General features: G+C 40.7%; 1 protein-coding gene across 1 annotated transcript; it reads right to left on the reverse strand.

The window, feature by feature from the left end:
* Window positions 1–4,540: 4,540 nt before the first annotated feature.
* LOC119289330 (ankyrin-1-like) lies at window positions 4,541–12,053 on the reverse strand. Its single transcript, XM_037568684.1, has 3 exons — window positions 11,331–12,053; window positions 6,284–6,837; window positions 4,541–5,286 (listed from the first exon to the last, which is right to left on the reverse strand). Exons 1-3 carry the CDS (start codon window positions 12,028–12,030, stop codon window positions 4,597–4,599), a joined length of 1,944 nt encoding a protein of 647 aa, XP_037424581.1. The 5' UTR covers window positions 12,031–12,053; the 3' UTR covers window positions 4,541–4,596.
* Between the last annotated feature and the right edge of the window lie 327 nt (window positions 12,054–12,380).

A 12,380-nucleotide genomic window follows, 5' to 3' on the forward strand; every position in this document is an offset into this window, starting at 1 on the left:
AGCATTCTCCCTCCTTATGTAAACCTTGTAAAATAAGAGAGAATAGGCATAAGTATTGTGACATAACATGTAATAACAGCCCATAATGCAATAAATATCGATATAAAAGCATGATGCAAAATGGACGTATCAACGGGGAAGGTGCGGACGAGCTACAGAGGTGCACAGGGACGAGCAGAGCTCGGGAACAAGAGGCGGAAGAGGCCGTGGCGCGAACAGAGCCGGTCGGCTACAGCTCGCCCGTGGGCGCGCAGCGACGAGCGCTGACGGAGGGCTTATGGAGGGGGAGATGGCTCTAGGAGGACGGCGACGACACGAGGAACATGCTGGACATGCCCGTGCTTGCTGAGACGCCAAGCAGAGGAGGGGACCGAGCAAGAAGACGCTCTGGACGCGCGCACTGCACGCCAAAGCGGTGGTCACCGCGTGCACTGGTGCACACAGTGCAACAAGCTATGCCAAACGATGTCTGGGGGTTAGTCCTTCCTGGGGCGGTTTCAACTGCGGTGGTATCTCGGTTAAAGACTCTGTGGTTAAATGGTAATCAGCGTCTGAAGTTTACTGCAGTAAACTTGGACGTGCACTGGTGGTCAACAGGAACTTGGTTGGAGCAAAAGAGTTTGTCTGGGGTGATTAACTTAGGAAGGACCATAGTCCTGGGGATTTTGAGGAGAAGATTACCAATGTTTAATATAGTTGCTTTGCAACTAACCAAAATGGTCCACAAACTTGTTCAACAGGATGCACTCACATGGAGTGTCAACTTGAGCTCAAATTGCGCAAGGCAGGGTCATTTAGTCCTATGAAGATGCTCAAAAAGTCTCATACCAATTGTCCAAGCCAAAATGGTACTTGCTTCACAAACATCTCCTCTGGATAGAAACTTGCAAAAATTCTAGAGGAATAATGGCTTGATTAAATATGCCCAAAATGGGTGGAGATAGGTTATATGGATAATAGAAAGCCTAGAAAAATTTGCAGCCATAGTGGAGCAAGATAAAATATACTTGCTTCACAAACTGAAAATTTGGACAGAAACTAAGAATTGAAGATGAGCTCACACGGAGGCATGGCATGAGCTCAACTTTGGTGGCGGGCTATGATATGATGATATTGAGGACCATGCAAAATGGCAACTCATTTGGATATGCCTAGATTGTACCTCCTTCACAAAGCTTCTTTTTGGACAGGAACTTTGGAAAATCATAATTAAATAATTACTAGGCAACTGAGGTTGAATTTTGGCATGTGGCAATGATATGGACAGGAAAAGATGCCATTTAGGGCAGAATAGGAAATGAATTATTTGAGGGTGATGATAAACATGGCAAATGAAATATTTTGCCACATTTGAGGAAGATATGACCCAAACAATTTATAAGAATTATTTGGGAATTTTAGGAGTGATGGAAATATAGGTTGCTTCACAACCTAGGGCAAAAAGGATAATTCCTTTAATAGAAAAGGAATATTCCCAATAAAAAGAATATTGGGATTTGGTCCAAGGTGGAAATGGAAAGGTCTAGGGAAGGATTTTGGGTGTGACAAGCCACTCTGGAAACAAAGAAGAGGGCATCTTCTTCAGTTGCCAGACCACAAAGCAATGGAAAAGGAAAACTCAGGCAAAAACCTCAGAAAAACAAAAGAAAAAGTAAAGGCAAAAAATCAGGCTGTTACACACAAGGCCGACTTCAGCCATAAGACCGACTTCTGCTGCATCCAGCAACCGAGTGGTACTCTCAGTGATGGATTCTATGTCCTCCACCACAAGCTGGAGTACAGACGGGATCAGCACAACCTTCGCATGTCACCTAGATCCGGTGATGCCCATATTCTGCAATGGGCAAAGAACCTATGAGATATCCCGGATCATCGACTCCAAGCTGAGTTCTATCACATCCAGCGTGAACTTCCCCAAATCATCATGAAGGAGGTCCTCGAAAAAATAGGGATGTTCTACGAAGAAGGGAAAATGTCGCGGAAGACGTCCGAATACCCGTAGCTGCTCAGCGTCTCGACCTGCAGCCTTTCACTGCGCTCGGGGACTATCTCCCTGACTTGGAGGGACGGCACGACATTTTGGAGTGATTGACGATATATGACAATGTGTCCGTTTAGTCCATACTTTCTGTAAGACGAAACTTTGAGTTATGCACGGCGAAACTTCATTTCTGATGTAATTAAACTGTCCTCCTCAACTAGCGAAGATCACTCTAGTTAGGGCATTTTGGGTATGATGAACTTTGTTATTTATGCTTATGATATGTTGCTTCTATTTTTGCCAAGTCTGTCTCTTTCTGTTGCTCAACTATATATGTTGCATATCATCGACTCATGTGACGATGAAGGTGCATAGATCATTGATGTCAAAGAAGTGCTACGCCGGGAGTATACGACGAGTAGCCGGAGTGTCAGGCCCAGGTGTACCGGTTTCCGAGCGACAGCCAATAGTTAGTTTAGGTTCACGCTAGTGCGAGAGAGGGATACGAACCGACGCCTCAAGAAGTACTACATTATGTATGATGAGACATGTCATGTAACTTGTATAGCTATATCGTGATTATGATGTGATGACATGATTTGTGTTGGATGATATTATGAGACTATTATGTGTATGATATGATGAGCATATTGCATGTTTATAATATGATTAGAATACTCTGTAAAACCTATACAAAAACATCGCAAATACATAGCAAAAAAAGATATGAGAAAATATAGTAGTAGCGGTCTTTAGCGTTGGACAGGAAAATGTTACTTCTAAAGCACTTAGTAGTAGCGCTGCTATAGAAAGTGCTACTGATAAGTAGGAACAGTAGTAGCGCGTGTCAAAACGTGCTACTACCAGACTTTAGGTGTAGTGCCGTATCAGTAACGCGGGTGCCCGCGCTACTGATACACCAAAGACTCGCGCAAAAGTAGGCTTTTCCCTAGCAGTTGAGGTAGTTTTGTTAGGGATTGATCCCGAGTATCTAATATGTTCTGAGATTGATGTTGCTATGACTTTGCTATGCTTAATGCTTATCACTAGGGCCCGGGTGCAATGATTTTAGATATAAACCTATTATGTTTTCATGAATGTATGTGTGTTCCTGATCTTATCTTGCAAGTTATGTGCACCTATTACGAGTTATTATCCGCATACTGCAATGTGGCAATAATTGAGATTCTTTCCGGCGATTACCGTAGTTTGAGGAGTTCGTGTATTCACTAACTGCTAATGCTTTGTTCGAGTTCACTATTAAATGGAGGCATTAATATCCCTTAGTTTCCTTATGGACCCCGCTCCCATGGGATGGCAGGACAAAAGATGTCATGCAAGTTCTTTTCCATAAGCATGTATGACTATATACGAAATACATGCCTGCATTGCATTGATGAACTAGATCTAGTTCTGTATCGCTCTAGGTTATAACTGCTACACGATGAATATTATCCAAAGCAATTGTCCATCGTTGATCCAATGCCTACCTTTTCCATATATTGACCTTTGCTAAGTAACTTTCGCTGTTGCTGCTGTTATGATCACCACAAAATTGCTATTGTTTCTGCTTCTACTGTTACCATTACTATCAAGTTGCCATACTAATTTGCTACTAATCACCTTGATATAGATATTAAGTCTTTCAGGTATGGTTGAATTGACCACTCAACTGCTAATACTTGCAAATATTCTTTGGCTCCCCATGTGTCGAATCAATAAATTTGGGTTGAATACTCTACCCTCAGAAATTGTTGCGATCCCCTATACTTCTGGATTGTCAACCCTCAAGTGCCTCAAGATATTTGCAGAGCTAGTGGAGAAATGTGTTGTTGATCGTAGCATTTTTCGACGTATTAAAGCATAGCCCATGCTTTCCCATCGGCTTGAGCATTTGGGTGAACTGGCTTATGCCTACCATTCTATATGGTATAAGAGCCAAGAGGTCTTGAGTTCAAGACTTAGCTGGCTAAAATAAAAAGATTGCAACCCACTTTCCCTCCATATTTAAGCCTAAGGGATTCACTTCCGCAATATTGACTAGTCATGCGTGCTACCAAGAGCATTGCCAATACAAACTGAATGAGCGGATTATGGAGAAGGGAGGCTTGAGATGAGCCCGGTTTGAAATAACAAAACCATCACCCGGCCAAGACTGAACCATGCAGTTTCAATGCCAAAAACCTACTCCATCTTACAAGATAGGGAAGATAAATAGTACTCCCTCTGTTCAGTTTTATAAGATTTTTGGAAATTTCAATATGGAGTACGTACATACTCAAATGATTGAATAAACACGCTAAAACGCATCTATATACATCCGATTCAGAAAAGGTTAGAACATCTTACAAAAGTGAATGGTGGGAGTATATGATAAGAATGCTAGTGCTGAACACAATAATGAGACAACACTCATCAACAGAGTCATACAATGTAGTACTAAAGTTTACAAACTCTCCGTATGACAAGATGACCCTTACAAATTAGGTCTGGAACAAAAACTAGGTCACGTATATAGAACAATTACTAAACATTCTACGAACAAAATAAAATACCATTAACGTACCAACTTTATTAATTGATTTTGTCTTCAAGACTGACCGCTTTACCAAGGCTTAGTGGACTCCGTTGATTCTAGAATATATCAAGAAAATGATAGTAAATGCATATGGCCAGAGAGACACCATAAGGGTGGCTGCCATTGTAAACGCAAACCGCAAGCATGCTCTCATACCAAGCCTATTAAAATGCACGAATTGGGCTGCAGTTGCCATGTACACAAACCACCCAATGTCAAGCAGCATGACAGTGCTAAACGCCATTGTAACAACAACATATGTACGGTCAACCGGAGCCAACACCGCGTATATGCCAATTGAAAATGCGGCTGTCAGGCTTCGGGCTGAGCTGTTGAGGAACACGATGGAGAGGATAAATGCTTTCGCACGTATCCTGAGGTCGATGGTGGTCAGTCCAGCGTACATGAGGCTGACAAGGGAAAGGCCAGAGCAAAGCAATGCAAGATTGTTGGCCATGATGAACCCTAAAAAAAAGTAGTTCTGGGAAAGCACTGGCGTGCCAGCTTTATGTTGATCATCACCGGCTCGGTACCCACCTGGTACGGAGAAAGCGCATGTGAATGAAACCGTTACCAGGAGTGCTGCAACAATGGCAATGGTTGGTATGTAACCGTTGATCTTGTCTGCCTCCTCCTTCTCATTTAGTTGAGGCTCGTGTTCTTTAAGGTGAGCACCATATTTAGCACCAGCAGCCGCTAGCAGAGTGTATATCTGATACCACGAATCCTGACAAAAGTTGAGACTCGACATTAAAATGAAGGAACAATAATCATTGCAACAACCAAGGTACAGAGTATATCAAGAATAAATTTCCCATAGATTTTATTATGATACTCGCAAAACACCGATGTTTCATGGCTAGCGACTTTGAACTATGAGTTTAGTGGTTGTATGATTTCAAAAAAATCCAACCCAAATGAAATCATAGTGTGTATAAGTTTGTTTTGACTGCTGGTGCATGCACCTCCTTTGTAGTGGTGCTAAAAAGAAACGGACTCCTATCCTCTTTTGTAATGTATAAGTTTAGTTCTTAAAATGTCAACTAGCTAAAAAAACTAGGGTATTTTTTAGTTGTGACCCAAAAATTGGGGTTTTCTAACATTTTCTATGGACATATAAAGGGTAAATTATACTTTAGGTCCCTAAACATGTAATTTATATATACAAATATATTTTACCTATATGATTTTATTGAAATTTTAATTATGAATTTGCATATGTTTATAAACCAATTTTTAACATTTTTAATTCAATCGGTTTTCAATAAATATTTGACAACTATACAATAATAAAACACAACGAGTTACATGTATTTAGTCCAATTTCTCATATTGTCGTAGGATTCTACAACCATACATTAAAACACAATAAAGTACATGTATTTTAGTTTCAGTTCTCATAATGTTAATCCAAATGCTAAGGTTTTATACAACCATACCTCATAGAGATAATTGCAACCAATTCCCGCAGCAACACGTGGGTATAATATGTACTTTGAAATTACTTGTAAACATAGTTTTAAATAGCCCGATATTTCGGTGCTACAGCGTTTGGAGAGGTATCATGCTAAACGCCAATTTAACACCATTTAGCCACTATGGCGCCAATTTAGTGTCAAACGAGCAATGCCATAGTATAAGCTGTTGTAACTCAGACATACTAAATGAAAGATTAGACCTTTCTATTCTTTTAAGAATATAATTAGTAAGACAGATTTACGTACCAACCCAAAATGAACACCAGTGGGTTTCTTGCTCAGTGCAAGATCTAATGCAGTTTTCCCATCATTATTTGGTAAATTCAACTGGATTTCCTTGTTCCATAGTAAGCAATGTAAAGTCCGTACTCTCCCAGCAAGGACAGCAAGGTGTAACCCTGTGTTGCCTTCATTGTCCTGCTTATCCATGATCGATGCAAACCTCCACACCTGATGGCTTGCACGAAAAAGACCAAAAACATAGCGAAATAGAGTGTCTTTTTTGTCACAGATGACAACATGAAGGAAGGTTCTACCCTGGGCGTCCCTTAGTTCTGCGCAGTTGGGGCACTTCTCCAACAACACACGAATTACACAAGCCTTGTTTGCTATGTGTATAGGAAATGACCCCTTGTTGTCAGGCCGATATGCTGAACATTTGTCAGCATTTATCAACGATACGACTGCTTGATCGAAACCACATGACGCAGCAAAATGTAGAGGTGTACTTCCGTTGCGTGAGTCGCCTTGTTTGCTGAGGTCCCTGTTCCATTGTAGTAGCTTATTTGTCATCCCTACAACTACAGTAGGGGCAATAGACAAACATATAAGAAATAGGTGTCACCAAAAAGATACACTAGGACACAATATCAATGATCCAGACCCTACAATGCATGCTTAAATACACTATTCCCAAAACTGATAGCTATTGCATGCGTTTAAGCATAATTTTGTTACGTCCATACATGTGTAATGAAAGAGCACAAGTTGAGTAATATCAACCAGTTATATTGATTAAAGAAAAAGTATGCCAAGTCGTCAGTTTTGACCAAGGATAGGCTAGTCTGCCAAGTCGCCAGTTCACCTGAGCCAGTGATCACCCGATGTCGACATTTGAAAAACTTGATTATCTGCTCATGGAGACCGCCTAGAAACTAAAATACCCACTCATAATTGTGCGTCCACTTGAGCGTATCGAGTCTCTTTTGGACCATGCACTTACCATTTTCTACTCTACTTCTATGAATCCCTCGGCTGCAAGCCACCCATTCAAATTTTAATTGGGATGGTTAAATAGGGCTTTGCCCATCTGATCAAGAACATTTGGCGAAGGCTTCCAGTTGGTTGAACACAGATCCATAGATGGAATTTTAAAATCGATGCCACACGATAATTCCTAACTTGATGGGCCAAATACATCATTGGCTTTTAGAAAAAAAAGTAAGATCTCGTTGCTCCAATTGATGACATCGAGGAAACTGCCGAGAATCATGCTCTATCTTCACGAGAGATTGGGATTAAAGATTATTCTAATTAGTAGATAACACAACTCTTATGAGAAGAGGAAATCAAATGGTACCAGAGATCTAAAGCCTAGTTCATTCAATAAGGTGATAGTAACACAACATATTTCCATATAGTTGCCAATGGGCATCACAGGAAAAGGTCTATTTAATATCTCCAATAGGACGATGGCTGGATCAAAGGATAGGAGCTTAAAGAGTTTATCAGAAATCACTAAAATTCTGCATTTGGGACTCGGAATGAGGGGCATATAGCCGCCGAGAAGTCACAAACGGACGATATACCATACATTAAGGCAGAAGAAAATGGCATCCGCACAACACCTTTCCCGGAAGTGGAGCAAAGAGGTGCAGTGTTCCAAATAGAGCACAACAAACCTCCGGGTCTAGATGGCTTTCTCACAGAGTTCTATTAGGAAATATGGGATGTCCTCAAGTCCGATCTTATAGAGATGTTTATTTCTCTTCATGCTCGCCAACTAGACCTATCCAGGCTAAAAAAATTGTGAAATATTTTGTTTGGCAAATAGTAAGGAGGCTGAACGGATTCAGCAGTACATACCCATTTATCTCCTTAGTGCGAGCTTCAATTTTTTTGCCAAAGTAGCGACTAGTAGGCTCAATGCGGTTGCCGACCATGTTGTTTGGACATCTCAAACGACTTTCATGAAAAGAAGAAATATCCTGGATGGAGTAGTCATCCTTTGTGAGACCGTTCAATAGGTGCAACAGAAAGAATATGCGTCGGAATATTCAAAATCAACTTTGAAAAAGCCTATGACAAATTCAAATGGTTTTTTCTCCAGAAGACCCTTAGAATGAAGGCCGTCTTCGAGAATGGCGTGTGTGGGTCGATAATTTGGTTGCTGGAGTCAATGTGCCTATAAAGGTCAATGATGGGGATGACCATTACTTCTAGACGAATAAAGGACTATATCAGGGTGATCTATTGTCTCCAATATTATTCAACATTCTTGCAGACATGTTGGCCATTTTCATTGAGTGCCAAACAGGAAGGCCAAGTTGTAGGGGTTGTGCCACGTCTTGTGGATGGTCCATTTATATTTTGCAATACGCAAATGCCAGTATTTTTTTACGAAACATTGCCATGAAAAGGCTAGAATTCCAAAAAAAAAATGCTTTCAGCTTTTGAGAAGACGTGGGGTCTCAAAAATTAATTTCCATAGAAGTGAACAGTTCTGTTTGGGAGAACCGGTGAGGTAGCCTCGCATTACACCAATTTGTTCGGTTGTGCGCAAGGCCAATTCCATATTATACACCTGGGAATTCCAAATCATTACCGGTGCATCACTAATGCAGAGTAGAAGTACGTTGAAGAGTACTTGGAGAAAGGCCTACGTATTTGTAAATGCAAGTTGCTCTCGGTTGGAGGACAAGCTGTATTAAAAAAAATTGTACTACCGAATAGGGACGTACAAAGGCTGGATTAATACAGATCCACATTCTTCTGGCAAGTTGACATCAAAAATAAAAATATATAGTATAATCAAATGGAGCATGGTTTGTCGACCAGAAGACCAGGGAGAACTTGTTATACATGATCTCCACTTCAAAAGCAATTCCTTACTTAGGAAATGGTCATATAAATATCTTACCAAGGAAGGGGTCTGGCTAAGTCTCTTGCGCAAAATTATATTTGGGCCCAAAATTTTTGTTGCATGCATATTGCAAACCTGATGATTCACATTTCTAGGCAGGGCTGATGACGACACAATAACATATTTTCTGCTTTGGATCCTTTCTGATCAAGGAAAGCTTTGAGATTCACTTCTTGGAGGACAAGTGGCTGCAAAATGGTACTCTCTGGGAGCGGTACCCAACCTTGTAGCGCGTTTCACACGATAAGAGTGTTGCACTTGTGCAAGTTCTGAGCTCGTCCCGGCCGGATATATCTTTCAAGCAGGATTTGGTTGGCTGCTTGAATTTATTCCACCTGACCCAGGCCCTGGACGAGCTTCACTGGAATCTTAATCAAAATTGGTCTTTCACGGCCTACTACAAGTACCAGGTGTTTTCGCACTCGGAGACTCCAGTGGATAACAACAAAAGATGGAAGTGAAAACTACCACTAAAAGTAAAAATTGTCATGTGATACCTTTACCGACGGGTTGTGCTGACAAAGAACAACCTCACTCGATGCAATTGGCAGGGTAGTGTCATTTTGGTCCTTATGGCGACACAATTAAACACATCTTTTAATCGCAATTTTCCATGTTCTGTGTGATCAGCCATTCAATGTATTATCCAATTTTCATCCGCCCAAAGTGTTGCCAATATATATACCGGCTCGATGGCATACCTAACAAGTTTAATATACTAATAAGAGTGGGAGCATTTTCCATATTATGGTTGCCTTGGCTATGTAGAAATAATATGATTTCTAATGATAAAATTTCATATGCTTTGCATGTTATGTACCGTTCTACAGATTGGCTCCATACGTGGTCTGCTATAGGCATAGTTTCCGTCTTATATAACTTTAATGTTGTAGGCATTTTATTTCTATAGTGTGCGTGAGCTTGTGTTGGCTGTTTGTATCCTAGTTATGCAGAGGTTGGGTGTATCCTCATTATGCATTGTACATTATTGATGCTACATTATGAGTTAATAAAAGCACCCTTTATAGGAGAAAAAAACTGATACATAAATGTTTTACTCCCTCCATATCACAATGAAGAAACGCTTGGATATTGACATGATTTCCAGCATCAAGCACTAAAATTTATTGTAATATATGCTTGATACCTATGACAATTATAATACTTTGTAAAAGCATTTCAAGAAAAAACTATATATGTGATAGTTTCTAGTCCAAATAATTTACATGATATTGGTGCTCAGAGTTCTACATGACTGGATCAAGCTATGTGACAAAATATCACTTATTTGTGAACTAGATGGAATCCAAAATACAAAGTTGAGAATGATTGAAAGACCAGGTATTACATATCTTACATTATTAGAATATGATTTTTTTTATAAAATACAATATATTCCTAACATATATAAAAGGGTAAACAGACATTCTTTTTTGCAGTGTGTTTATCTAAATAGACAAACTAGAATCATTGTGAAATAATACATCAACTTATCATCAATGTTGCTTATAATTCTATAATTATTTGAAAATGTTATAAATAAATTACCGTATATGCCATCACTCGAGGTAATTGTGATGTGCTTGTTGTAATGCTTCTAGCTAATCGATGTTCGTTCAAATATGCAATAATTATTGATATTTAACATTAAAGACACCAGTGCCACCCTTTGGGGCATGATCAAGCCCCCGTGCCAACTTTCATTCAATCTGAAGTAAAATTTGTGCATTGGCAAACGTGTTTGGCCGTGTCAAGGCATAGCCCATTGGAAATCTAATTAAATTTACGCATACAAAATCAATTGAAATAAAGATTTCCCAAAACTAAAACAAATAAATGTAAGAGATTCCAAAGTTTGCATACTCTTTTTTTTGTTATATCTTATGACTTTTATCACGACAATCATAACACACACAACATGCTACCAGCAATTTTCCTTGAAACTGTAAAGTCCATTTCTTAATAAATGAACTTTCCAGTAGTATAGCTTCAAAACAAGATTGTTATGTTTTAAACAATAATTGCATAAACTAAATATGCTGCCCACGCATTAGCACTGGCCACTATGCTAGTTGGAAATTTAAAAACGCGTACAATATGATATGACGGAACAGAAATACTCCTCGAAAATCGTACAACAATAATACAAACCTTGGCTCCTGAGAACCGCAACGTGCAAGACGTTTTGTCCATCTGGTCCAGAGTAGGACAACGCCTTGTCCTTAGAATACAGCAGCTCCGCAATATCATCGTGTCCTAGCGAGACAGCCAGGTACAATGGCGAGGTGCCATTAGCAATCGGGAGGCTAGCCAATTCGGCATCGACCTCCATTAGCTTCTCAACCATTCCCCTGACCATCTTCTTGTCGGACAGGCGAAGGACCTCATGGAGGGCCGTCTCGCCTTTGTTGTTCTGCTTCCTCAGCACTGCCTTCACTTTCGCGTCACCACCCCCATCCGCCATCGCCAGATGGATGAGGTGAGAGAGCATTTTGATCCTCCCAGCTCCGGCTGCGCAATGCAAGGGCGTGTCACCCTTGTTATTGCCGGTGCCTAGAAGGTGCTTGGCCTTGCTGTGGATCAGACTTGCGCTCTCCAGGAACTCAGCAGTGTCTCCACAAGCTGCAACCACATGGAGAATTGAGTCCACCCTGCTGATGGCGAGGGAGTTTTCCTCAATGTTGACGATGACTTCAGGCATGGGCACAACGAGCTGAACTGCAGTCGCAGTTGCATCGTGGTTGCCCAGAAGATCACGCAATCGTGCCGAATCGCCCTCCCGAGCAGCCATCATCAGCAACTCAGGGGCTGTCTCGGAAGGTCGCATTTTGTTCTGTGGCTCTGTTTGCATGCAACTGATGTGTGTGTAGTATATTAATTTTCGATTGATAGCACACGCACCATTTGTCAGGTACGTGTGTATATATAGTTAGCGCAGCTGCAAATTTGCATTGGCATCTTAAGTACTCATTTGCACTGAGATGGATACTTAACTTGGGCACTTGAGATGATGTCTTTCCTTTCCTTGGATCGCCAGCAAGGAATATTAGCCGGCAACAGGTGCTGTCTGAGAACCTGAAACCTACCTACCTGACTACAAGGCAAGCAAGAATATCTGATCGAGAGATGGCAATGAATATAATCTTTCTTCTCTTCTTTCCTGAGGCAAGGCATGTGAATTCTGTCTGAATTCATGCTCTT

The sequence above is a fragment of the Triticum dicoccoides genome, chromosome 4A (assembly GCF_002162155.2).
Source record: "Triticum dicoccoides isolate Atlit2015 ecotype Zavitan chromosome 4A, WEW_v2.0, whole genome shotgun sequence".
Taxonomy (NCBI): Eukaryota; Viridiplantae; Streptophyta; class Magnoliopsida; order Poales; family Poaceae; genus Triticum; species Triticum dicoccoides.

Bases quoted from the DNA above. Each gene is read 5' to 3' on its own strand.
- LOC119289330 (XM_037568684.1), bottom strand. From the start codon at position 12,030: ATGCAAACAGAGCCACAGAACAAAATGCGACCTTCCGAGACAGCCCCT. The intron at 6,838-11,330 runs GTTTGTATTATT...CCCCTACTGTAG, and splicing joins TGCGGTTCTCAGGAGCCAAG to TTGTAGGGATGACAAATAAG. The intron at 5,287-6,283 runs GTACGTAAATCT...AACTTTTGTCAG, and splicing joins CTGGTGTTCATTTTGGGTTG to GATTCGTGGTATCAGATATA.